This window comes from Acomys minous (genome assembly GCF_964271855.1).
Source record: "Acomys minous genome assembly, chromosome: 1".
Lineage (NCBI taxonomy): Eukaryota > Metazoa > Chordata > Mammalia > Rodentia > Muridae > Acomys > Acomys minous.
In genome coordinates this window covers 173,377,970-173,403,210 of record NC_140483.1, presented here as the reverse complement: position 1 = coordinate 173,403,210, position 25,241 = coordinate 173,377,970, and the positions used below count along the sequence as shown (strand labels likewise).

General features: G+C 43.0%; 1 protein-coding gene across 9 annotated transcripts in view; it reads right to left on the bottom strand.

The window, feature by feature from the left end:
- The window catches only part of CCDC171 (coiled-coil domain containing 171), a 304,004-nt gene extending 279,028 nt beyond the window's left edge, over window positions 1–24,976 (bottom strand). For 5 of the 9 annotated variants that reach the window (XM_084777635.1, XM_084777631.1, XM_084777636.1 and 2 more), the window contains exons 1-6: window positions 24,718–24,976; window positions 16,283–16,426; window positions 12,053–12,188; window positions 10,576–10,750; window positions 8,319–8,509; window positions 4,660–4,791 (exon numbers count right to left, since the gene is read on the bottom strand). In XM_084777635.1, the coding sequence (XP_084633761.1) occupies window positions 4,660–4,791; window positions 8,319–8,509; window positions 10,576–10,750; window positions 12,053–12,188; window positions 16,283–16,329 (681 nt within the window). In that variant the 5' untranslated portion in view covers window positions 16,330–16,426; window positions 24,718–24,976. Of the gene's footprint in view, window positions 1–4,659; window positions 4,792–7,412; window positions 7,620–8,318; window positions 8,510–10,575; window positions 10,751–12,052; window positions 12,189–14,487; window positions 14,553–16,282; window positions 16,427–23,785; window positions 23,831–24,717 lie in introns of those variants that run through there. The other 4 variants (XM_084777633.1, XM_084777632.1, XM_084777639.1 and 1 more) reach the window with 4 other exon arrangements.
- Between the last annotated feature and the right edge of the window lie 265 nt (window positions 24,977–25,241).

Sequence of the window (25,241 nt, the reverse complement as noted above, 5' to 3'; positions counted from 1 at the left end):
TTTATAATTCCTGATTGTTTTGTGGTTCTCCTTCTGTATGTAGTTTATTGTATTTGTGTGTAATAATATAAACATATATTTTAAAAATTAAAAAAGACAGGGGAGAGAGAGAGGGAGATGATGGGTGACAACGGTGGCCTTCAGTCTGTGGGAAAGGGGAACCCTGACTCACTGCTGAGGCAGGAGTACAGTAGCTTTGTGTAGCCATTATGGAAATCACTCTGGAGTTCTCTCTAAAAACTAAAACTAAACTGCCATTTGACTCAGCTATAGCTCTCCTGAACATATACCCAAAGGAGTCTATATCCTACCACAGAGATACTCGCACATCCATATTTAGCACTATTCTATTCACAAGAGCAAGGAAACAGAATCAGTGTAGACACCCAGCAACTGATTATTACATAATGAGAATGTGGTACATACACACAATCAAACTTTACTGAGCAGTTAGAAAAGATGAGATCATAAAACTTGTAGGAAAACGGATGGCACGGGAAATGCTCTATTAATTCAGGTAACCTGTGCTTAGAACTACAAACAACAATGTTCTCTCACATGCAGATCTTAGCTTCTGATTTTTACCTATGTGGTGGTGTGTATAGAGACCTGGAACCTAGAAAAGAACTCCCAAGAGGAAGGGAAGGAGTGCTCACGGGGGGAGCAGCAGAACACATGATCTGAAAGTGGGAGAGAAACATTGAGGGCAGAAAGGTCTACACAATGGTTCAGGAAATTGGAGGTAGGGGGCTGAGTCAACCAAAGCTAAACATGTGTGAAGAGGTATAAGAGACCCTGTTAGTTGTAGACTAATTACAAAATAATCTTTAGATGAAGGAGGGGTGTTGAATGGAGATAGCCTGTGGGAAAAGCCACAAAGTTATTAAGTGAAAATTGCATGGGGGCTGGAGAGGTGGCTCAGCAGTTAAGACACTGACTGTTCCTCCAGAGGTCCTGAGTTCAATTCCCAGCAACCACATGGTGGCTCACAACCATCTATAATGTGATCTGATGCCCTCTTCTGGCATGCAGGTGTACAAGCAGGCAGAGAACTGTATACAAAATAATAAATAAATTTCTTTGATTTGCATCAATTTGCTACATGACACAACAATGCTGCTCCTGTGAACTTGCCTAAAAACAGAAACAGAAACATCTGTCAACACAAACGCTTGCACGAAATGTTTTAGCAGCATTACTCATAGTAACCAAGAGCAGAAACAATACAAATTCACACTGACTGTTGAATGAGTAACGAAATGTAGTAAACCTATACAGAGGGATGGACTATTAGCCGTATTAAAGAAACAAAAGCCTATATATAATACAATGTGATAAATCCCAACAAGAAGCCTAAAGAAGCCAGACACACAAAGATGCATGATTCCATTGACATTAACTATCCAGAACGACAAAGCTATAGATAAGGAAAGCCAGTGAGTGGCAGAGTTTAAATAACTTCCTTCTAGCATGCTGCATAAAGATTTCTCCATTAAAAATACGGGAGGTGGGCTGGAGAGATGGCTCAGCAGTTAAGAGCACTGGCTGCTCTTCCAGAGGTCCTGAGTTCAATTCCCAGCAACCACATGGTGGCTCACAATCATCTGTAATGAGATCTGGTGCCCTCTTCTGGTGAGCAGACAGAACACTGTATACATAATAAATAAATAAAATTTTTTAAAAATACAGTAGGCTGCAGAGATAGCTAAGCAGGTAAGAGCACATGCTGCTCTTCCAGAGACCTGAGTTTGAATCCCAGCACTGACTTTGTGCAGCACGCAATGTCTATCACTCTTGTCCAAATAGTATGAAAACCTCTTCTGTCCTCCCTGGTCACCTCACACACATGCTCACTTAGAGAGACAGACAGACAGACAGACAGACAGACAGACAGACAGACAGACAGAGAGACAGAGACAGACAGAGAGAGAGGTAAGTAATAAATAAATTTTTAAATGCACGTTCTGGATGTCTACTGATGTTTCCTCCCTAAATTGAAAAAGCATAATCAATAATGTGAAATACTATTATAATTCTAAGGTGTACATTTATGTAATGTGTTGCTACTTCACAAGAAAAGGCCTAGACAAATATTTACCAAAGATTACATGTATATAAGGCTAGATGAATATGATGTGCCTGCCAAACTACCTTCCATAAAAAACAGCCGGGATCATGAGGGGATATAAAGCTAACTATTTTCTACTTTAACTCTGTCGTAGATTTTTCAGAGTTGTGTGTGTATGTGTGTGTGTGTGTGTGTGTGTGTGTGTGTGTGTGTGTGTGTATGTGTGTATGTGGGTGTATGTATGTGTTTGTGTGTGTTGTGTGTATGTGTATGTATGTGTGTGGTGTGGGTGTGTGTGTATGTGGGTGTATGTATGTGTTTGTGTGTGTTGTGTGTATGTGTATATATGTGTGTGGTGTGTGTGTGTGTGTGTGTATGTGTGTATGTGGGTGTATGTATGTGTTTGTGTGTGTTGTGTGTATGTGTATGTATGTGTGTGGTGTGGGTGTGTATGTGTGTATGTGGGTGTATGTATGTGTTTGTGTGTATGTGTGTGTGTGTGTGTATGTGTGTATGTGGGTGTATGTATGTGTTTGTGTGTATGTGTGTGTGTGTGTGTGTGTGTATGTGGGTATATGTATGTGTTTGTGTGTGTTGTGTGTATGTGTGTGTATGTGTATGTGTGGTGTGTGTGTGTGTATGTGTGTATGTGGGTGTATGTATGTGTCTGTGTGTGTTGTGTGTATGTGTGTATGTGTATGTGTGGTATGTGTGTGTGTGTGTGTGTGTGGTGTGTATGTGTGTGCTTCTTTGTAAAGGTGTGTTAAACATAACTGAGAGTACCACAGCTTCAGAATGGCTATTCTAACTGTATGTAAGTTCATTGAGATGTATAAGCCTTGGGTCTGGCTAATCTCAATGAGGGATATTTTTTTGCAAGTTCTTCACAATAAGGTTTTAATAATTAAGAAATTTACCTTCTAATATTTATGTTTATAGCTGGGCATAGTAGTGCACACCTTTAATCCCAGCACAGGCATGCAAGCGGATCCCTGTGAGTTTAAAGCCAGCATGGTCTACATAGTGAGTTCCAAGACAGCCAGAACTACATAGCAAAACCTCATCTCAAAACAATAACTACAACAAAACAAAACAAAGCACAGAAAAGAACTAAATATTTACATTTATGCTCACAGATTAATGCTGCTATCAGCTTTAGACAGAAAGCATGTTTTTGCAGTGGCTAATGGCTACTACAATGTATGCTAACTAGTCAAAGTGGTAAGAATAAGTGACTGTAGGAGCGATGGAGATGGCCCAGAACAAGAGCGCTGGCTGCTCCTCCAGAGAAGCCAGGTTCAGCACCTAGCATCCGCATAGTGACTTACAACTATCAGTAACTCCGGTTCCAAATGAGCCAACACCCTCTTCTGGCCCCCACAATCACTAGGTACATACACAGTGCACATACATACAAGCAGGCAAAACATTCCTACACATAAAAATAAATAAATAAATCTTTCAGAAGAAAAAGTGACTGTCGGCTGCTCAGCCCTAAGTGGGCCATCTGTATCACTCACCCCAAGGTTCATGGACCATGACGAGGGACAGAACGTAGGAGCTGGTGGAACTGTGAAGGGTGGTGTGGAACCGTCCCCCACAGGCCACAGCCGGGGCATTCTGAACTCTCAGCAGCTACCATTACTTGCACATGATTTGACCTGTCAACATACTGTCATGGGAAGGGCCACACCCACCCCTAAGAATTTTTAGTCAGTTAATGGATGCTAAGAGGAGGTTCTGGGCTGGAGAGATGGCTCAGAGATTAAGAGCACTGGCTGCTCTTCCAAAGGCCCTGAGTTCAATTCCCAGCAACCACATGGTGGCTCACAACCATCCATAATGAGATCGGATGCCCTCTTCTAGCCTGAAGGAGTTCCTGCAGGAGTTGCATGCAGGTAGAACACTGTATAATAAATAAATTAATAAATTAATAAATCTTTTTGAGAGAGAGAGAGACACAGCCCTGAGCCCTGATGTGGCCCCACCCCTCTCTAAGCATCTGTAAGCAGTTCATGGTTCTGTGGTGTAGCCACTGCTGAGCTGCCCAAGCTCCTACAATAATCCCCCATCCATGCCCCTGTGGGCAACTATAAATAAACATGATAGGTCACCCCAAAAAAAGACATAAAAGGAGACTGGGAACTGTTGGGAAGAAAAAAAAGATAATGAGAATAAATATGATCAAATATATTATATGTATGCACACATAAAATGCCATATGCCACCATAATTACTGTATGCCTATAACCCCAGCTCTCAGAAGGTGGAGGCAGGAGAACCAGGAGGGGCAGAGGGGCAGCAAGAGATGGGCAAAAAGTTTGAGTGGGGCCTGGTCTACATGAGATCCTGTCTCAAAAGTAAGTAAGTAAAATCTATAACACATATAAATGACGCAACGAAGTCAGCCAACCGCAACATCTGCAACAGCCTCCCTACAGTCACGTCACTTCAGGTGCAACATGGCCTTCCAGAGATGGAAGAATTGGAATTGTTCTTCAAGTGAGTGAGCTAGTAGACTGTGTGTTAAGAGAACTTTAGTATCATAAGCACCGAGAGACATTTCAGAGGCGGAGCTGTTTTCGGAATACCTGGACTATAAGCTGAAGCTCTCTTCGTTCTGCTTCCCACTGCTCTTCTTGTGATCTAAACTCCTCCAAGGCAGTCTCCCTGATGTGAGACTCCATCTCAGCCTTCTCTTGTTGGTGCCTTTCCAGGGCTTCCTTTACGTGAAGAAAACCTTGCTTTACTAGTGCATCAATAAAGGTTCCCTGTTATCTTTTAGCCCTAGGTTAAATGTTCAAGGGCTCTCCCTTCCAACAGACTGCTAAAAACTCTCGATCCATGTTAACGTCTTGGGGCTGGGGATGTAGCTACTAGCAGCTGCTTAGCATGATTCAGCCTGGATTCAATGCCCAGCTGTGCGTAACAGCAGGCGTGCGGGTGCACACCTGTATCTCAGCACTGCGGAGTGGAGGCAGAGGCAGAAGCGCATGGTCATCCTTGTCTATACTGAGAGGTCACGGACAGCCATGGGCACATGAAACTGTCTCAAAAAAGATTAATAATTCATGCTTAAAATCTCAATAAAACTATTATTTTGACTATCATAATATAAATCTGAGCAATTTAACATCAGAGGTTGGGACAAAATGAAAATAAATTCCAGTTAGTGTGGACATCATTTTGTTGTTGTTGTTGGGTTTTTTGTTGTTGCTGTTGTTGTTGTTTTGGTTTTAGAGACAGGGTATTTCTGTGTAGCTTTTACTGTTCTGGACTCACTTTGTAGACTAGGCTAACCTCGAACTCACAGCAATCCACCTACCTCTGCCTCCTGAGTGCTGGGATTAAAGATGTGCACCATCATGCCCAGCTAGTGTGGACATTTTTAACTGTGAGTAAACTGTATTATCCCTAAAATTTATAGGAAGTCTGGCTAAGAAAATAGGTTTGGTTTTTCGTGTTTTTGTTTATTTGTTTGGAGTGTTTGTTTGTTTTTGGTTATTCCAGACAGGGTTTCTCTATGTACCCTTGACTTTCCTGGAACTCACTATGTAGACCAGGCTAACCTCGAACTCACAAGGCTTCCCTCTCTTCCCAAGGGATTAAAGTGTGCCACAACAGCCTGGCAAAAAATAAAAATATTTCTAAAAGAAGAGAAAGACTGGTCGGGCATGGTGGCTCATGCCTTTAATCCCAGCACTCGGGAGGCAAAGGCAGGTGGATTACTGTGAGTTCGAGGCCAGCGTGGTCTACAAAGTGAGTCCAGGACAGCCAAGGCTACACAGAGAAACCCTGCTCAAAACAACAACAACAACAACAACAACAACAACAACAACAACAACAAGGAGCAAGACTGCTGTTCAATAAATCAGAATAAGAAAATTCCTAAATGTTAATACAAATATTCACTTCAGGCTATAACCAGTTTTTAGTTCTACAGATAGTTTTAAAGGTTTTTCTTTTTAATTTTCTTAAGCATACCACATTTATAAAAGCTAATTAGATCTAAATCCTTAATATAAAATACAGGTTTCCTGTGAAGATCAATTTTCTAGCCTACAGGTTTAAAATGAAGTCCTGGTTAACATGAGGAGAGAAGGTCTGTGGTTTATGTGAGGCAAAAAAAGAGATCTGGCTACATGGACTGTTTTGTAAATATAACCCTCATAACTTTCAGCAGCAAGAGCCTGAAGCTTCCCCTACCCCAGGATTAAAAAGTGACCCCTGTTCAACCCCACACTCCTCTAAGGATCTCAGTGCAGGGGAGCACAGAGACCATAGCCTAAACTCAAAGCCTAAGTAGGATCTGATACCCTAAGGTGCAGGCTAATTGACGGAAAAAGTCTGCCACCACCAGCCCTCCTTCCCCCTACTGTCACATTTTATGCAGGCAAAGTAACACATGTCCAGCGAGGACTGATAGACTAACCACACACACACATCGACCGCTCAAACACCAGGGTAAAGCAATGCGCAGGTAACCAAGAGACAAGGCAGGATTATTGACAGGGAGAAACTAAAAGTGGATCTGGGGACACTTGTAACAAAGCCTTTACATTTTGGTAAAATCCTTTCTTAGTGAAGATGCAGTACAGGGAGCAAGTAAAGTTCTGAGTGAATGTGTGCTGTCTCACACAGGCACAGCTATGTCAAGGACCAGTGAATGCCTCAACCCCATGGGAGTGGCAAAGCCTCCCCGAGGTTAGGCTCAGAAGAATGCAAAGCCTTCCTAGGGCACAAGTGCAAATGCTGGCAGTGTGTGCAGAAAACGTCCAGCATACCTTTCTCCCCAGACGTTCAGGACCTGAAGGTTGTTCCCCTGTAGAGACTGTTCCTACTTCCTTGTCCACCTGTACACCATAGCCCCGCCTCCTGTACACCTGTACACCATAACCCCGCCTCCTTGTACACCTGTACACCATAACCCCGCCTCCTTATCCACCTATATGTAGTATCCCCAACTCCTTATTTAGCTGTATATAGTATCCCTGCTTCCTTGTTTAGCTGTATGTAGTAGCCCCGCCTCCTCATTTAGCTGTATGTAGTAACCCCGCCTCATTTAGCTGTATGTAGTAGCCCCGCCTCCTCATTTAGCTGTATGTAGTAGCCCCACCTCGTTTAGCTGTATGTAGTAGCCCCGCCTCCTCGTTTAGCTGTAGTAGCCCCGCCTCCTTGCTTAGCTGTATGTAGTAGCCCCGCCTTCTAGGACACTTCTCTATCAGAGAGCCCAGGACATCCAATATGCCCTGTTCTATGTCCCTTGGTTCTTTTTTCATTCTCCTGCCTCCCTAGTCAGGTCAAGCCCCGGAGACCATGCAAGGATACAGCAATGCAGAAAAACAATGTGTACTCAAGGTAAATATAGAACATTTTTACATTTTTCTTTTCTTTTTTTAAAAAAACTTAAACTACTATAGCCAGGCAGTTGATGGTGTACATCTCTAATCCCAACATTCAGGAGGCAGAGGCCAGTAAATCTCTCTGAGTTCATGGCCACCCTGGTCCACAGAGTAAATTTTCTAGACCACCAGGGCTACACAAAGGAACCCTGTTCAAAAACAAGCAAACAAAACAATACATAAATAATTACTTCAAAATCATAACACATATACTCAATTCCATATCTACTATCTAAGTTGCTTGTCAACTTCAACTTTAGCCCCACTTATACTGTAGGGAAGGGGGGAAAAAGGACAAAAACTATGGAAATATACACCCCACAATAGCCTCAGTGCAAATTAAATATTTTGCCTTTTATAATTCATCATAGAATATGCTCTATATAAGATGCTTGAAACATATAATTTCCGTATTTATTGCATATTCAAATTGAAATCTAGAACCCACACTTTTTTAAATTTCACATTTTAATGTTGCTAGAACAAAAGGGATATGTGTCTTAATTTTACAGTATATCCAGAGAAGTAGCTGCTGCTTTCTTTTTGGTTATCACTTTTGCCTTGTTTGTTTAGTTCTGTTGTTTTTCTGCCATTTACTTATGGTGCAGGGGACCAAACCCAAGGCCTCAAACAGTCAAGGCAAGGACTCTACCACTGAGATCAGAGATCTCAAATGCTTTTCACAAAATAAACACTATACGTATTAATGCAATGCTGAGGCACAGCACAGGAGATACATAAAAATGCCTCTAAAAGGGAAGGAAGGAAGGACACCCCAGGGGAGTTTGGTGTAATGTCCATCTCAACGGACACTGTGTGAAGAAACGTTCACTATGTGAGTATTTTACCTGTAGAGTCTTTTGTAGCCTGCTTTTTTCCTGCATAAGTAACTCGTATTCCTGGTTGCAGTTTTGAATTATGTTGTCTCTTTCCTCCAGATCACGTTCAAACCTCCTGCATTCTTCTTTCCACTTCTCTTGGGAAGCCTGAAATGTATTCTCAATCTCATTTGCCTTTTCTTGAAGTTCTGAATTCTGAGCTATTAAGAATACGGTAGAGTAATCAATATACTTCCAACCACAAATTAACTCATTGAGAGCCTAAGAAGCTAACCAGTGGAGCTGGCTTCATTTACAACACCATCTTTAGACAATTTTTTTTTTTGAGACAAGGTCTCTCTGTGTAGCCTTGGCTGTCCTGGACTCATTGTAGACCAGGCTGGCCTCAAACTCAGAGTGATCCACCTGCCTCTGTCTCCCAAGTGCTGGGATTAAAGGTATGCACCACCACGCCCGGCTAAACAAAATATTTAACCTTCTCCCTCAATAAAATCTAGAAAAACTCTCTGTGCCTGTACTATTTTTTTATTTTTCCCTCTCTGCCTTCCCTCAGATGGAGGTGGTTCTGCTATGAGTCAATATGGCGTACTCTTAAAGGCATGCCGTGGTCAAGTGCACCTCTAGCACCAGCTGCCCCTAGCAGTTACCTTTCCCTCTGTTCAAGAAAACAAATCCAGCCTGGTGTGATGGTGCACGCCTTTAATCCCAATGCTCTAGAGGCAGACGCAGACAGATCTGAGATCAAGTCTAGCCTGGCCTACAGACTGAGTTCCAGGACATTCAGAGCTACGTAGAGAAAGCCTGTCTCAAACAAACAAAAAAGCCTTTAATCCCAGCACTGGGGAGGCAGAGGCAGATGGATCTCATACTTTCAGTTTGCTTTCTTTTAAAAGACTTGTCATTGTACAGAAGTGTGGTGTGGTGTGCGTGTGCGTGTGCAAGTGTGTGTATGTGTGTGTATGTAATGGGATACATGGGAAGTCAGAAAATAACCTTCTCAAAGTTTGTTCTTTTCTTCCATTGTTGAATCTGGGAATCAGACTCAGGTCATCAGGTTTCCAAGGCTAGTGGTTTGCCCCACTGAGCTAGCTATTTGCAGGTACAGATTTACTTACTTTGAATGTATAGGGTGTGTGTGTGTGTGTGTGTGTGTGTGTGTGTGTGTGTGTGTGTGTGTTCCTTTCTTTCATTCAAAAAATGCATATATTTTTTTTTATATAGGGTTTCTTTGTGTTAGACTTGGCTGTCCTGGACTCACTTTGTAGACCAGGCTGGCCTCGAACTCACAGCAATCCACCTGCCTCTGTCTCTGGAGTGCTGGGAGTAAAGGCATGCACCACCATGCCCAGTTTATTTGGTCCCTTTTTATGGCTGATTAATATTTCATTATATAAATACAACACAATATTTGCTTAGATACTTTTCTACAACATGATCTGGATGCTTGCTTTGAATTATATAGTAACCTAAGTGCATTTGTATGCATTTATCTATACTAATAGTTTATTTATAACTAAATCCTACATAGCAGCAGGCTTAGTTTTAAAGTTGGTGCCTCTTTCTTTTTAAGGCACATATTCTAATGCAGTGACACATAAACCTACATGATCAAAAATTCACTTGCAGTGTTTCTTGAACATGCAGACTGGCTGGCTAGAAATTTTGACTCAAACTATATGTTACGAAGGGGCCTAAAGCGTCCATAGGACACAATCACAACTCTTTTGTGCTCTTGCCTATTTGCTTAAAGAGTGAGTACCCTAAAGCCCTGGCCAGCAGAAGTCTGTCTTTTTCCATTCGTGCAGCAGTATGAAATACTAACAGGCCTGAGGTTAGAGTTCAGCTGGGAGAGTACGGATTAGTATTCGCAAGCCCTGTGCCCAGTCAACCCTAGCACTGCGTAAAGCAGGAGCAGAGGGACACACGGTAGTCCCAGCACTTGCAAGGCAAAAGCAACAAAGAGCACACGTTCAAGGTCATCCTCAGCTACACAGCAAGTCTGAGCCTTCCTGGGACACACCTCTTCCCCCATGCCCAAAAGCCCCCCAAAAGTTAATACATGGCTGAAAACCCAATTCAGTGACAGAGTGCTTGCTTGCTATACACAAAGCCCTGGGTAAAATCCCCAACATGGAAACAAAACTAAACATTTTACCAACACATAAACTAGTCCCATGAGTGAAACCCCTACATGAGACCCATTATGGATGTGCAACAGCGAGCAAGCATGCAGAACAAAGCTGCAGAAGAGGGGAAGCTGCCTTACCACAGAGCTTTTCTTGAATCCTCTGCGCCTCAGTCAATCTCTCCTCAGCTGCCCGCCTTCCAAGACTAGCCTCCTTCCTGACGACGGCCAGGTCGTACTCCAGACGCTGCCGCTGTGCTTCTCCTTTTTCCACCTCAGACCGCAACCTGGCAATCTGGCTCTCGTAGCCTGACAGCTAAAAACAGATTCCTGGGCTCATGAACTGGCACTAAAACATGCCTGTAAGATAATGAGGCTGCATACACAAGCATTTACATTTCTTACCAAAAGCTCACTCTGTGTTTACTAGAATTCATGAATTGGCATTTCCTGGAACACTAGGAAGGAAACACTGCTTTACCAGGCAATAAAGACTCCTTATAGAGACTCCACTAAAGGAAAAGCCTTTTTAAACAAACAAAAGGAAAAATGCTCGTGTGAATCACAAAATCACACCTAGAAGACCAACATGCATGATGCGTAATCAACATTTAAAAGTCCGTGTAGTCCTCTGCTTTCATCTCCTAGATGTATTCAAGAAGCAAACAGGGCTGGGGGGGGGGGCGTTCCTGGTGCGGAGTCCTGGCTGCCCTTCCAAAGGACCCCAGGTCTGTTCTGAGCATCAGGACGGGCAGCTCACAAGCACGCAGGACTCCAGCTCCAGGGCATCCACCACTCTCTGCTGGCCTCTGAGGAAACCCATACACACATGACACATAGTCATATGAACACACACACATAGAAATGTATGTATAAAATGTGGCCTTTAATCCCAGCACTTGGGTGGCAGAGGCAGGTGGATCGCTGTGAGTTTGAGGCCAGCCTGGTCTACAAAGCGAGTCCAGGACAGCCAAGGCTACGCAGAGAAACCCTGTCTCGAAAAACCAAAAAATAAAAAAGAATCAAATGGCAACAAAGTACAATTTAGTGAATAATGTGTTATTTTTCTTAGTTGAAACATCAACAACAGTATAAAATAATAAAAGTCACAATATTACACAGATTTTAACAAAGGGCTCTCTAATTGTAACATTCCTTTAGCTACTGTGACAGAAATGGCTGGGAAAGCTAAAATGTGATGATCTGTAATATCCTTTCTTACTCTAAGATTATGACATAGTCAATGGCTAAATGATTTATCATTGATAAATAACTTATATACTAAATTAAACTTAATGCTTGTGATGTAGTAAATAAAATAAAATAAAATAAATGCTTTAGAGCTCTTGGCTCAACAGCCTAAGTCCTACAGAAAAGTATATGAAATAAATTTTGTAAAAGAAATAAAAATAAAATTTTATGATAGTTTGAGGAAAAGGAAAAGTACTACGTGTTTGGGTTTTGTTTTTAGGTTTGGTTTGCTTTTGGCTCTTCCAGATAGGATTTCTCTGTGTAACAGAGGCCTAGCTGTCCTGGAACTCAAAGTCAGAAGTTCACCGGCCCCTGCACAGCCCCACCCACCCCTTTCTATATTACTCGGGAGGGAAATGAGCTCTACCTCTGCGTTGTGCTTAGCTGTCATTTCTAGCTTCTCCTTCTTAGCCCGATGGAGCTTCTTTCTGAGATCAGCAGTGATATCTGACTCTGCTTCATTTTTAAGCATTTGTTTTACATCCAATGAGGCATTTTTCAACCTACAAAATAAGGTCATAATAAAATATAATTCTCATGCAATAAAAAAAAATCTAACATCATTTCTCATAGCTTATTTTAAAAACAGAACTTGATAAGGTCCTAGGATAATAAATTCATAATCTAGTAAAAATGTGTCCGCTGCAGAATATGGGGGGAAATGCAGTCATATTTTGCTTGTAACAAAATATTGTCCACTGAAAATATACTACACTGCTCAAAATTTGTATATAAACCAGCCAATTATCAAATACTGAATACTTTTGGAAGAGCGAGACATCTTTTTTAATATTTTTCAATTACTGTAAATGTAATACACATTATAAAAAAGGAAAGTATAAACAAAAGAATGCACATTCTTGGGGCTGGAGAGGTGGCTCAGCAGTTAAGAGCACTGGCTGCTCTTGCAGAGGTCCTGAGTTCAAGTCCCAGCAACCACATGATGCCTTACAACCATCTATAATGTGGCCCTCCTCTGGCCTGCAGATGTACATGAAGGCAGAGCACTGTATACATAATAATAAATCAATAAATCCAAAAAATGCACGTTCTTGCTTTAAAATGCCAAACTAAAGTATATGTCTTCCCTGACAAATAACATTACTAGCTACAACAACAGGTAAGAGCCCCCAAGTACAGAATACAAGGAAAGAAGATGAAGTCACAACAATAAAACAGTAGAAGGTGGTGAACAGGTAGATAACTGATTTACCTACGAATTCCAAGCAGGCAGTGAGGAAAGCAACAGGCCAAACACCATAGCTTAAAGCATAGAAGACTAGAGGATAGCAGCGGTTTACTTTGTCCTTGTTGAATTTTTATCAACCTGACACAAGAAAGAGTTCTCTGGTAAGAGGAACCTCAATTGAGAAAATGCCTCCATCAGATGTGCCTGTAGGCAAGTCTATAAGAAATGTTCTTGCTTAATGATTGGTGTGGGAGAGCCCAGCCCATGGGGGGGGGGATAAGAGGGGTGGGGTTGGGGGAGGGGTACACAGTGCCACCCCTAGAAAGCAGGCTGAGCAAGCCAGGAGGAGCAAGCCAGTAAGCAACACCCATCCACGGCCTCTGCTTTAGTTCCTGACTCCACGTTGCTCCCCTCAGTCCATGCCTTCACTTCCTTTAGGGATGAAGTGGGGCTTGAGATTGTAAGCTGACATAAGTCCTTTCCACCCAAAGATGCTTTGGCCATGGTGCTTTATCACAATAGAAAAGTAACGAAGACAATCTTCATGTCCAACGTGACAAAGAGCATGAACGGTAGGTCACTGTTGCTGCTTGGCCCCACAGTGGCCCCACAGTGGCTATTATACCACATGTGGCTAACTCAGCTGAAAGTTGTCATGATTTTAACACTATAAACATTGAATAATAAATTTAACCAAGATGTGGGAAAAGACGAGGAAGCAGCTGGGTGCAATGGCGCACGACTGTAATCCCAGCACTGGGAAGCAGAGGCAGGTGGATCTCTGTAAATTCAAGGCCAACCTTGTCTACAAAGTGAGTCCAGGACAGCCAAGGTTACACAGATCAGCCTTCTCTTCCTTAAAGTTCTCTCTCAAATATTTGTCAGCAATAATAAATTGACACAGTCGGGCGTGGTGGCGCACGCCTTTAATCCCAGCACTTGGGAAGCAGAGGCAGGCGGATCGCTGTGAGTTCGAGGCCAGCCTGGTCTACAAAGTGAGTCCAGGATAGTCAAGGCTACACAGAGAAACCTTGTCTCAAAAAAAAAAAAAAAAAAAAAAAAACACCAAAAAAAGAAAAAAAAAAGAAAAGAAAAAAAAAGAAATTGACACATTTCAATAATCAAAACAAGGTGGTATTTAATTAAGAACAGGCAATATGTTTGAAAAAGAAAACAAAAGTTTGAAGAACCTATTATCACAAAAATTAACTGATTAATTATTAGAATTTAGACTCTTGAAAAGCACATATTTATATGGTCAAGCAATCTTCAATAGCAGTGCTAAAAAAGTTCAATAAGAAAAAATTGTATTACCAACAAATGTTCTGAGACAACTGGCTATCTATGTGCAAAGCAATAGATTTAGACCCTGACCTCACATCATACACAAAAAGTAACAAAGTGGAACAAACATTAAAAAAAATAAAAATAAAACCATAAAACTCCCTGAAAGAAAAATAAGAGAAAAGTTATCTATGACCTTAATTGGAGATGTCTTAGATATAAAATGAAAAGCATAATCCACACAGAAAAAGAATTGATGAGTAGAACTTAGAAGTTAAGAACATTTTTCACTTCAGAATACTCCCGGAGAAAGAGGGGAGCACATGTACCTCAGCAGCAGCGCAGCTCCCAGCAGAGGAAGGCCCTGGACTGCAACTCCAGCAGAACCAGCACCCTCACACCATAGAAGAAACCAGCAGAATGAAAAGTCAGTTTACTTAATGGGATAAAATGCTTGTATGGTTTGATAAAGGACTTAATCCAGAACATACAAAGAATTCTTAGAGTTCAGTTATAAAAAAAAAAAAAACAATTTTAAACTGGTTAAAGAGCAGAAAAGACATTTCACAAAAGAAGACGTGCAAATGGTCAAAGGCACATGTAATGATGCTAAGCATCATTAATTATTGAAAATATCCAAATTAAATCCATAATAATGTATCATTTTACATTCACATAACTATTTAAAAATTAAGTAATTTTTAAAGTGCTGACAAGGATATGAAGAAACTAAATACTACTGTCAGGGATGTAAAATTATCCAATAAATTTGGTGGTTTCTTAAAAATTTTAGCATCACGCCTGGGCATGGTGGTATATGCCTATAAGCCCAGCACTTGGCAGGCAGAGGCAGGCAGATCACTATGAGTTTGAGGCCAGGCTGGTCTACAAAGTAAGTCCAGGATAGCCAAGGCTACACAGAGAAACCCTATCTTGAGAAAAACAAAAACAAAAATAAATTAGCATCAGGGGCTGGAGAGATGGCTCAGAGGTTAAAAATGCTGCCTGTTCTTCCAAAGGTCCTGAGTTCAATTCCCAGCAACGACATGGTGGCTCACAACATCTATAGTGTGACCTGATGCCCTCTTCTGGCCTACAGGTGTTTGTGTAGGCAGAACAATGTATACATAATAATAAATGAATAAATCTTAAAAAAAAAAGTTCTAACATTTAGTTCCCTGTTTTGCTGTTTATTTGAGCAGGGTCTCTCCATGTGATCCTGGCTAATCTAACACTTGCTCTATATACTAGGGTGCCTGAACTCACAAAAATCTAACTACCTCTGCTTCCTGGGTGCCAAGACTACAGGCAACAGACACCACGCCAAGATGCTTTCAATTACTAAACTTATTTTCTTAAGAAATGCATTTAGAAAAAAAATCACACCCTTCAATATGGTCCATTTTGTACTATGGACCCATCCATCAGAGGTAATAAGCAAAGCATCTTACCACGGAGAGAAGGAACGCATGGCACAGGAAGAAGAGGAACAACGTGCATGAGATAGGACTTCCTGAAATGCACACTCAACCACACCTAGTGAAAGCTAAAACTAATGGAGCGCTCAGGCGGTCCCGTCAGAGGTGCAGGAAGGAGGCAGAGCTACAGAGGCTACTGCAAGAAGAGTAATGGCCAGCAAAAAATGAAAACAGGCAGAAACACAGGAGAGAAAGTCAGAATTATGGAGAATAAGCAAGCCAATAGTGAGAGGAGCCAGTTTGGACACATAGACTTTTATGATCCCAGTTAAAAAACAAAAACAAAAACAAGGGGTCCCGAGAGCCAGTACTATACTTAGAAGGTGCTGCTGCCTTTCAGTCCCAAGAAGCCTACCTCCTTAATCACCCTCAGGAGAATCCCTGCAATTAGCTTCATTGCCCACTTAATTCTCCCTGGTTCTTGCAATCAAAAACATTTTACACCTGGCATGGTGGCACATGCATTTGATCCCAGCACTCAGGAGGTAGAGGCAGGCAGATCTCTGTGAGTTCGAGGCCAGCCTAGTCTATAAAGTGAGTCCAGGACAGCCAAAGCTACACAGAGAAACCCTGTCTTGGGGAAAAAACAAAAAACAAAAAAACAAAAAAAAACCTTTTCCAACTGAAGAAGAGACTGAAGGCTTACCTTTGGGTATCCCCAGTAGTGGCATTACTTGACGTGCTTAAACTCATGGTAAGTCTTCCAACTGTTTCAAAATAACCCACTGTTTCTTAATGATATACTTCCGTATGGTGATGTCTGTGACTTACAGGGTAGATGCACTAAAGTCTGTTAACATAATAAACAACACAACAGCAGTTTTATATTTGAATCCTGAAAAGATGATTTTCATTTTGATCTACAGCCTATTTCTTAATTTTTAAATTATTATGTAAAAGAGGACACAGGTAATTCCAAAAACCTATACTGTACAGCTGGGTATAGTGCACACACCTGTAAACCCAGCAGCTGGGTATGGTGCACACACCTGTAAACCCAGCAGCTGGATATGGTGCACACACCTGTAAACCCAGCAGCTGGATATGGTGCACACACCTGTAAACCCAGCAGCTGGGTATGGTGCACATATTTATAAACCCAGCACCTGAGGGAGGCAGGGAAAGTCATCCTCAGCTACTAATAAAACAGAAGCAAGCCTGGGATAAATGACACTCAGTCTCAAAAGATTGATGATGATGATGATGATGATGATGATGATGATGATGTTTTTATTAATTGAGCCGGGCGGTGGTGGCACACGCCTTTAATCCTAGCACTCAGGAGGCAGAGGCAGGCAGATCACTGTAAGTTTGAGGCCAGCCTGGTCTACAAAGTTAGTCCAGGACAGCCAAGGCTACACAGAGAAACCTTGTCTCGAAAAACCAAAAAAGAAAAAAAGAAAGAAGCTTTAATTGGGTGGAAAGATGGTTCAGAGGTTAAGAGCACTGACTGCTCTTCCAAAGGTCCTGAGTTCAATTCCCAGCAACTACATGGTGGCTCCAACCATCGATAATGAGATTCTAGCGTACAGGCAAAACATTGTATACATAATAAACAAATCTTTTGGAAAAAAAAAAGAAACTTTAATTGATTAGTTTTTTCTGTTTTTAGAAATTTATTTATTATGTATACAGATTTCTGCTTGCATGTACGCCAGAAGAGAACACCAAATCTCATTATAGATGGTCATGAGCCACTGTGTGGTTGCTGGGAATTGAACTCAGTACCTTTGGAAGAGCAAGCAGCGCTCTTAACCTCTGAGCCTTCTCGCTAGCCTGACTGGTTGGTTTTCAAGCCAGGGCTTCTTGTGTCGCCTTGACTGTCCTGGAACTAGCTCCATAGACCAGGCCTCCAGCTCAGAGCCCCGCCTACCTCTGCCATCAGGTACACCAGCACGTTCAGCCATAGTTTCTTAAATAAAAATAAGAATAACAAGTTATTCTTGCACTTGGAAAGGAATATATAGTACCAATCATGGGACCCAGAATTCAGCTTAAATAAATGAGATATTTTAACACGATTTTGCCACTGAAGATGCCAAAATACTCTCAAACAAATGATGTCATAATAATTTGTTTCTTAATTTTAGATATTTTTATTCAAAAACTCAAAAGAAATAAAACACGATAGTCTGGAATCCAGTCAAGGCCAGGCATGGTGGCACACACCTTTAATCGCAGCACTCTGGAGGCAGAGATGGGCAGATCTCTGTAAGTTCGAGGCCAGGCTGGTCTATAAGAGCCCAGGTCAGCCAGGGCTATTACACAGAGAAACCCTATCTCAAAAGAACAAACAAACAAAAACAGAAATGTCTTTTGGTGTGTTAATAAGTCCTAGGGGAAAAAAACTATACTATCATCTTCAACTAGACATATAAGCTACCTAGAAAGCAAAGCAAAGCCTTAACCCTACTACTGATCAAACTGCATCACCATCACTATGACAACATTCCTTACATGTCTGTTCAAAAGATCTTCCTTTATATATTAATGCAGTAATTTAACCCATTTCCTCCAAAGAGGAAGCAGGAAATAAAGAAGTGTTTGTCACTTGCTCTGGCTGACCCTCTGGAGATATTCCAAATTACACAGAGCCAAGTATGTAAATCAAGTAGTGTTACTGCATCTCTGGCTAACCCCTCTAAACAAAGGTAACACTAATGCAAATGTCAACATCCCACAAATACCTCCTTATAGTCCCTAAAAGCCAACGTCCTAAGAAAGATGGAGCTTTAACCTCAGAGACCTGAAGCAGGATCCAGCCAGTACCCTGCAAGTATGTATGGCCTTAGGCAAGACACTTGGAGTCTTTGAGCATCCTTCCTCTGCCCAAAGAGAGGAGCTGCGGCAAGCTCTCGCCTTCTGAATCCTACAGACAGCACACCCAGGACTCGGCTGCTATCAGCTTTTATTACTGAGTCACGGAACTCTGAAAAGCTTAATGATTTCCAATAAAAGGGAATGACTGAGTAATTTGGTCTGGGAAAAAGACGTAATAAAATAACCATTTGGTGATATTATGAGTGTATAAAGGTACCCAAAAGACAAAAACAAGAGGAGAAAAGATGTCAACATGTTCTGCCTCTGCCCTGCTAACCAAGCCCCAGAAGAGACCATGAGAGAAAGGTATTCAAGTAAATGAAGTCCAAAATAAAATCCTGGTACTGAGAAATCCCGATTTCACTAAACAGTGACTTGTGCAGCTCAAAGAATAATTTAGTTCAGGGAAAACAGGATGGAATTTTAGCCACATCCAGAAAAATATAATTTCTCCAGTGACCTAAATAACTAAATTTAAGAAGAGTGGTGACAAACACTGTCACTCACCTACTGGGCGCCCGCTGCAGCATCCAGAACTGTAGTTCAAACTTCTAGAACTCTGCTCCCTACAAGACTGCAATGAAAGGACTGCCCTGAGTTTTTGTTGTTGTTGTTGGTTTGGTTTGGTTGGGTTGGAGTTTTTTTGGTTTTTTGGTCTTTTTGGTTTTTTGGTCTTTTTGTTGTTGTGGTGGTGGTGGTGGTGGTGGTGGTGGTTTCTTTGGGGTTTTTTTTTCTTGTTTTGTTTTATTTTGTTTTGTTTTTTTGGTTTGTTTGTTTTCGGTTTGGTTTGGTTTTTCAAAGGACAAAATGAAGACACAAGAGAGTAGAATAGAAATATCTTGACAAAAGTAACCAAGTTAAAGGACCAAATCCCCAATACCTATGATTCCAAAACCCAAGTTCTTCCTGCAAGGTCACAGATGACTCAGTGCAGCTGCTGTGACCTTCCCCGCCTTTGTTACCCCTGCCTCAAGGGAAGAAAGTGAGCTGCACCAGAGAAGCTGTGTGACTCGCCCAGGGACTCGCCCAGGACCGGTCACCCACTAAGGGAATGTGGGAAGATGACATTTCTGGGGAGGTGGGCAATAATACACACATACACATGTATATATATATGTAGTCCAAAGGTATAAAAAGATCTCTATTTTACCCTCTGGGAAAAAAACTTTAGACGGACTAAACATGCAAGACACCCACTTAACAAGCAAGGGATCCTGAATTTGATCCTCATCAGCACACAAAAATAACAAAAGCAATTTTTAATTCTTTTTTTTATTTTTTTAAAATATTTATTATGTATACAGTGATCTATATGTACACCTGCAGGTCAGAGGAGGGCAGCAGATCTCATTATAGATGGTTGCGAGCCACCATGTGGTTGCTGGGAATTGAACTCAGGACCTCTGTAAGAATAGTCAGTGTTCTTAACTGCTGAGCCATCTCTCCAGCCCCAGCTTTTAATTCTTAATTGTTTATGTATTCATTGAAATGTGTATAAGTGTTTTGCTTGCATATATGTCTGTGCACCACATGTGTGGCTGATCTCCTCAGGGGCCAATAGAGAGAGCCAAATCCTGTGGCACTAGAGTGGACGTGGTTGTGAACCATCATTCAGTGCTGGGAACTAAGCTCAGGTCCCCTCTAGAAGAGCATCCAATGCTCTCAACCCCGAGCCATCCCTCCAGCCCCTAGAAGTTTTTTAGTCAGTAATAACCTTAAAATTACTTATCTTTGTTTTATTTTTCTTTGTCTTGGGACTAAAAGTGGGTGAAGAAATAATTTATCAAATGTATTGAGTTTGTTTCAATAAAAGCAAATTGAAAGAACTCATTTTTTTCTGTGTGTTTGGACATGTAACATCTTCAGATCTAAAGTTTTCTAGACACAGGCGTCTGAAGAGCCCCACAGCATTCCCCCAGTCTCCAGATCAGATCGCTCACACGGCTAACAGGGTGGCAGATGGTCCCCACGTCTTCAGCCCCAGTGAAGGGGTATTCTACACTTTCTTATGTCATATCCTGCGCCTGACAAGGGACAACCTGTGACTTGCTTCTGTAGCAAAGCTGACAGGATGACACTGCTATGAGTATAAGATCTTGCTGGTGGGTGCATAGCACATATGTGCAGAAGCCTGTCTTCAAACGCCAGCACACACACACACACACACACACACACACACACACACACACACACAAAAAAAGCTTACCATCCTTAAAGAAGCAAATTGCCACGATATGAACGACCTAATGGAAGGGCCACAAGAAGCGCAACAGCACACTAGAAAAAAAAGATCCAAGTAAGGGCCAGATTCCACCCAGTCGGCTACAGCCCAGTCAGCATCTTGTGAGTCCCCAAGCGGATGGACCAGCTAGCCTGCACCAGGACTAGCGAACTATACACACTGTGATAACAGATGCGTGCTGCTGGCCAGCTGTGGTGGAGGACACCTATAATGCCCACGCTTGAGACGCTAAGGGAAGAGGTTCCCACATGCTAGTCCAGCATGAGCTACACAGCAAAAGGTAGCCTCAAATAGCCGGCAAATTAATAAAGCAATGTTCCAAGTGTTTTAAAACACTAAGTTCCTGGAAACTTGTTATACAACAGTATAGAACTAATATTGGTAGCTTGAAAATAGTCATACAAGGGGAAAGTTTTTAAATTGAGTAGCACAGGGCTGGAGAGATGGCTCAGTGGTTAAGAGCACCTGTCTCCTCTTCCAAAGGACCCGGGTTCAATTCCCAGCACCCACATGGCAGCTCACACCTGTCTGTAATTCCAGTTCCAAGGCATCTGACACCCTTACCCCCACACCAATGCACATAAAATAAAACTAAATAATAGCACAAGAGCACAATAGGAGGATGGATTCTCAAACTACTTCTGGCTTCAAGTAGCTTGATTTAAGGCTCTTGCTTTGTTTTTCATTGGTTTCGTTCTTTTTGCTTTGGTTTTCAGTTTTGGAACATTTGGTTGGATGATTGGTTTTGTTTTGTTTTGAAACAGGATCTCACTGTGCAGCCCTTACTAGTCTAGAATTCACTCTGTGAACCAGGCTGGCCTCAAACTCAGAGATTTTCCTGCCTCGGCCTCTGAGTGCGAGGATTAAAAGCATAAGCACCACACTGACTGGCTGGTTGGTTGAGACAGTCTCATGAGGCTCAGCTTGGCCTCAAATTTGCTATGTAGCCGAGACTTGCCTTCAACTCCTGATCTTCCTGCCCTCACCTCCCAAGTGCTGGGATTACTGATGTTTGTTTTTCTTTTTTGTTTTTTGTTTGTTTGTTTGTTTTGTTTTGTTTTGTTTTTCGAGACAAGGTTTCTCTGTGTAGCCTTGACTGTCCTGGACTCACTTTGTAGTCCAGGCTGGCCTCGAACTCACAGCGATCCGCCTGCCTCTGCCTCCCAAGTGCTGGGATTAAAGGCGTGTGCCACCACGCCCGGCTTTGTTTTTCTATAACATAATCTGTTTTCATTTAAATACATGAGTCTGTGAAATGAAGGCAACAAGCTGGTGGGACATGCCTTTAATCCCAGCACTCAGAAGGCAGAGGCAGATCTTTGTGAGTTTGAAGCCAGCCTGGGCTATAGAGTGAGTTCTAGGACAGCCAAGGCTATACAGAAAAACCCTGTCTCAAAAAACAAAAAGAAGAGGAGAAGGAGGCAACTAGATAATCCAACCAACCACAGAACACTCAGCAAAACACCATTGGCCAAGAAAGCTATAGAGAACAGCGGGAGTCTTTGGAGACCACAGAGGAACAAGGTGGCATCTGACAGAACCCTGAGGATAAAAGAGACGTTTATTACAGGCCAATTTGAGAGCAGCAGATCAAAGTGGGAGAGCTTTGCCCATTCTAACAGTGGGCACTTGAGACACGGATCATAAAACAGTCACGAAAGAGCTGGTTCAGCGTGATGAACTCTCCTGTTAAGGTCCTTCCCGGGCTGAAGAGAAACTTCTGTGGCTGAAATCTAAGCAGAGCAGAAAGAAAGAGAGGAGGAAGGGAGGGAGGGAAGGGAACCAAACTGGAGGACAAACAGAAAGAACTCAAAGCAAAGCCCCATAGCATTAATATACAGAAAGAAACAAATTTATGCAGTTAGAGAAGCATATCTGAGCCTCACTCTCAGGTTGAAAGTCTGTGTTACCCCTCATAAATTTAAACAAAAGAGCCAGGCAGTAGTGGCACATGCCTTTAACCACAGCATTCAAGAGACAGAGGCAGGTGGATCTTGGAGTTTGAATCCAGCATGGTCTATGGAGAGAGTTTCAAGACAGCTGGGGCTACACAGAGAAACCTAGCTTTGGCTGAGGGTGGGGGTGGGGATTCTCAAAGGTTCCAGATGTGGTGGCACATACCTTTAGTCCCAGGAGGCAGAGACAGGTGGATTTCTGAGGATCTCTGTGAGTTCGAGGCCAGCCTGGTCTACAAAGTGATTCCACAACAGCCAAGGGTACACAGAGAAACCCTGTCTCGAAAAGCCAGGGGAAGGGGGGATGGCTCAGTGGTTAAGAGCACTGTCTGATCTTCCAAAAGACCCAAGTTCAATTCCCACCCACGTGGCAGCTCACAAGTGTCTGTAACTCCAGTTCCAGGTGATCTGACACCCACACAGCAATGCATATAAAATTAAATAATTTTTTTTAAAAGGGAAAGAGTGGGTGAACAGTCAGAATCTAGTATGGGACACTTACTATGCGCCACACACAGAGCTAAGCATTCTCAATCCCACCCTCCCTTTAACCTTGAGAGACTATTTGCACATTTCACAGATGGTAAAACTGAGTTTTCCAAATGTTGAATGACGTATACCAAGACATTCACTAAAAGAACTAAAACGCATACACACATCTTGCCTTCTAACGATTCTGTACAAAGAAAACGGCACCAGGGCCTCCGAGGGGAATTAATGTTTATCCAGAAAAGCCTCCCTGAGCACAGCCTAATCTCTCCTCTCTCCTTCCTCCCCCTTCAAACCGATGAAGACCAACTCACCAACCAGCACCAGGTTTGCTCAAGTATTTAAGCCAGCCCCTCCGCCATTACAACCTGTGTTCATGGCGCTATTCCAGTATGGTCTCAGTCTGGGTGTCTAACCGGATAATACTGTTTCCTTGTTTCAACCACTTGTTTGCAAGTCAGACTTTTTCAAATCGAGAGTAAAGGGCTTAGACTTCCTCCTAAGGCCATCTTTTTCCCCCTATGCAGTTTTGCGTTCATTAGTCACTACACCTGTGTAGGGAGTGTCAGCAGCTACACTTTTCACTTGGGGGGGGGGGGGAGGACTGAAGAGCTGGCGTGCAGCTCAATAGCAGAACACTTACATGCCTATAATTCTTGTCCAGTCTCCACCACCTTTCACGCCACCCCTGAAAAAATTAACTGAAGTGAGGCTTTCCAAAAAAACAAGACTAAGATAAATGAACTGAACCAAACAAAAGTTAAACGGAACCCTGAAGACTGAGCCCAGTTGCTTATCCGACATAAAGAACCCTAAGGTCCAGCTGGGTGATTTGCCTGTCACGGCTAATAACGGCTGAGCCAGGATTTACAGAGAAAGCTCCAGGCCTTCACTTTCCCTAGGATCAGGTTACACCGCCTTCATTCCTCTGCCTTTCACTGGAAAGCACGTTCATTTCCGACTCGACAACTGTTTGGGTCGTTACTAAGCACTGCTATTGCAAAGAACAAAACGGCAGTTTCTTTTCTCCAATATCGTGAAAGGTATAAAATATCGATGTGTAAAGCCTGTTGATATCCACTCTGATTAGTTATGTATTTGCCTAAGATGACCATCGCAAGGGATTAAACAGTCAAAAAAAACAAAACAAAACAAAACAAAAGGCACTTGTACACAAAATTCAGTTTTTAAAAACTTCCTAAGCGTCCTAGTGGGTAGGCCTAAGATGCAGAAAGAAATCTGGCACAACTCATTGTTTTGTTTATCAAACGTTTCTAGGGTGCCTAATGTGTGGCTAGCATTTAAATGAAAGGGTAGTAAAACTCGAAAAAGCGGTGATCCTTCGGGACTGATCTCAAAGAGCTCGGATGACTCCCGCCTCCGCTGGTCCTCCGGGTAGCGCGGAGGATGCTCATCTTTCTCGCGGTGGGCGGAGAGCCAGGGCGAAGGATGGAGCTGGAGGCGTGTCCCCACCAGCGAGCGTCCCTAAGCTCGGACCTCACTGCAAGCCCAGTCTCCTCTCAGCACCTCCCGGCCCCGGGCGCTCGTCTCCACGCACCCACAGCCCGCGGTTACCTCGGACTCGCGTGGTCCGCCTGCACACCCACGACCCCGGGGCAGCTTCAGGTCTCGGGGCGGAAGGCCAGGTAAGCCTCAGGAGAAAAGAGTGACAACTGAGGAAAGCCGGTGGACTCTAGGACCAGGATGGAGAAAGTCTACGAAGTGAAGTTTACAACGGCCACTTCCGGGGGCTGGGAACACGCGACTGGACTCTGGGCGGCGGGGACTTTCTCCGCCTCCCTGGCCCCGCCCCGGCAGGCCCGCCCCTCGCCTCCGCGACCCGCGGAGTCCCGCCCGCCCGCCCTCCGTCCCTCCCTCCCGCCGCCCGAGCCGCCGCTCCAGGAGACGCGCGTACTCAGAGAACGCGACCTCCCGCTGGGAAGACGGACCGAAATCGCGCGCACGAGCGCGCTCCCGCGCCAGGCGGACTGGCCCGCGCATGCGCCAACGCTGGGGCGTGCGTGCGCAGAGCGCCCGAGCGGCTCGGGAGCGCGCTTCGCCCAGTGCGCGCTCCAGCACCGGTTAATTTATTCCTCCTC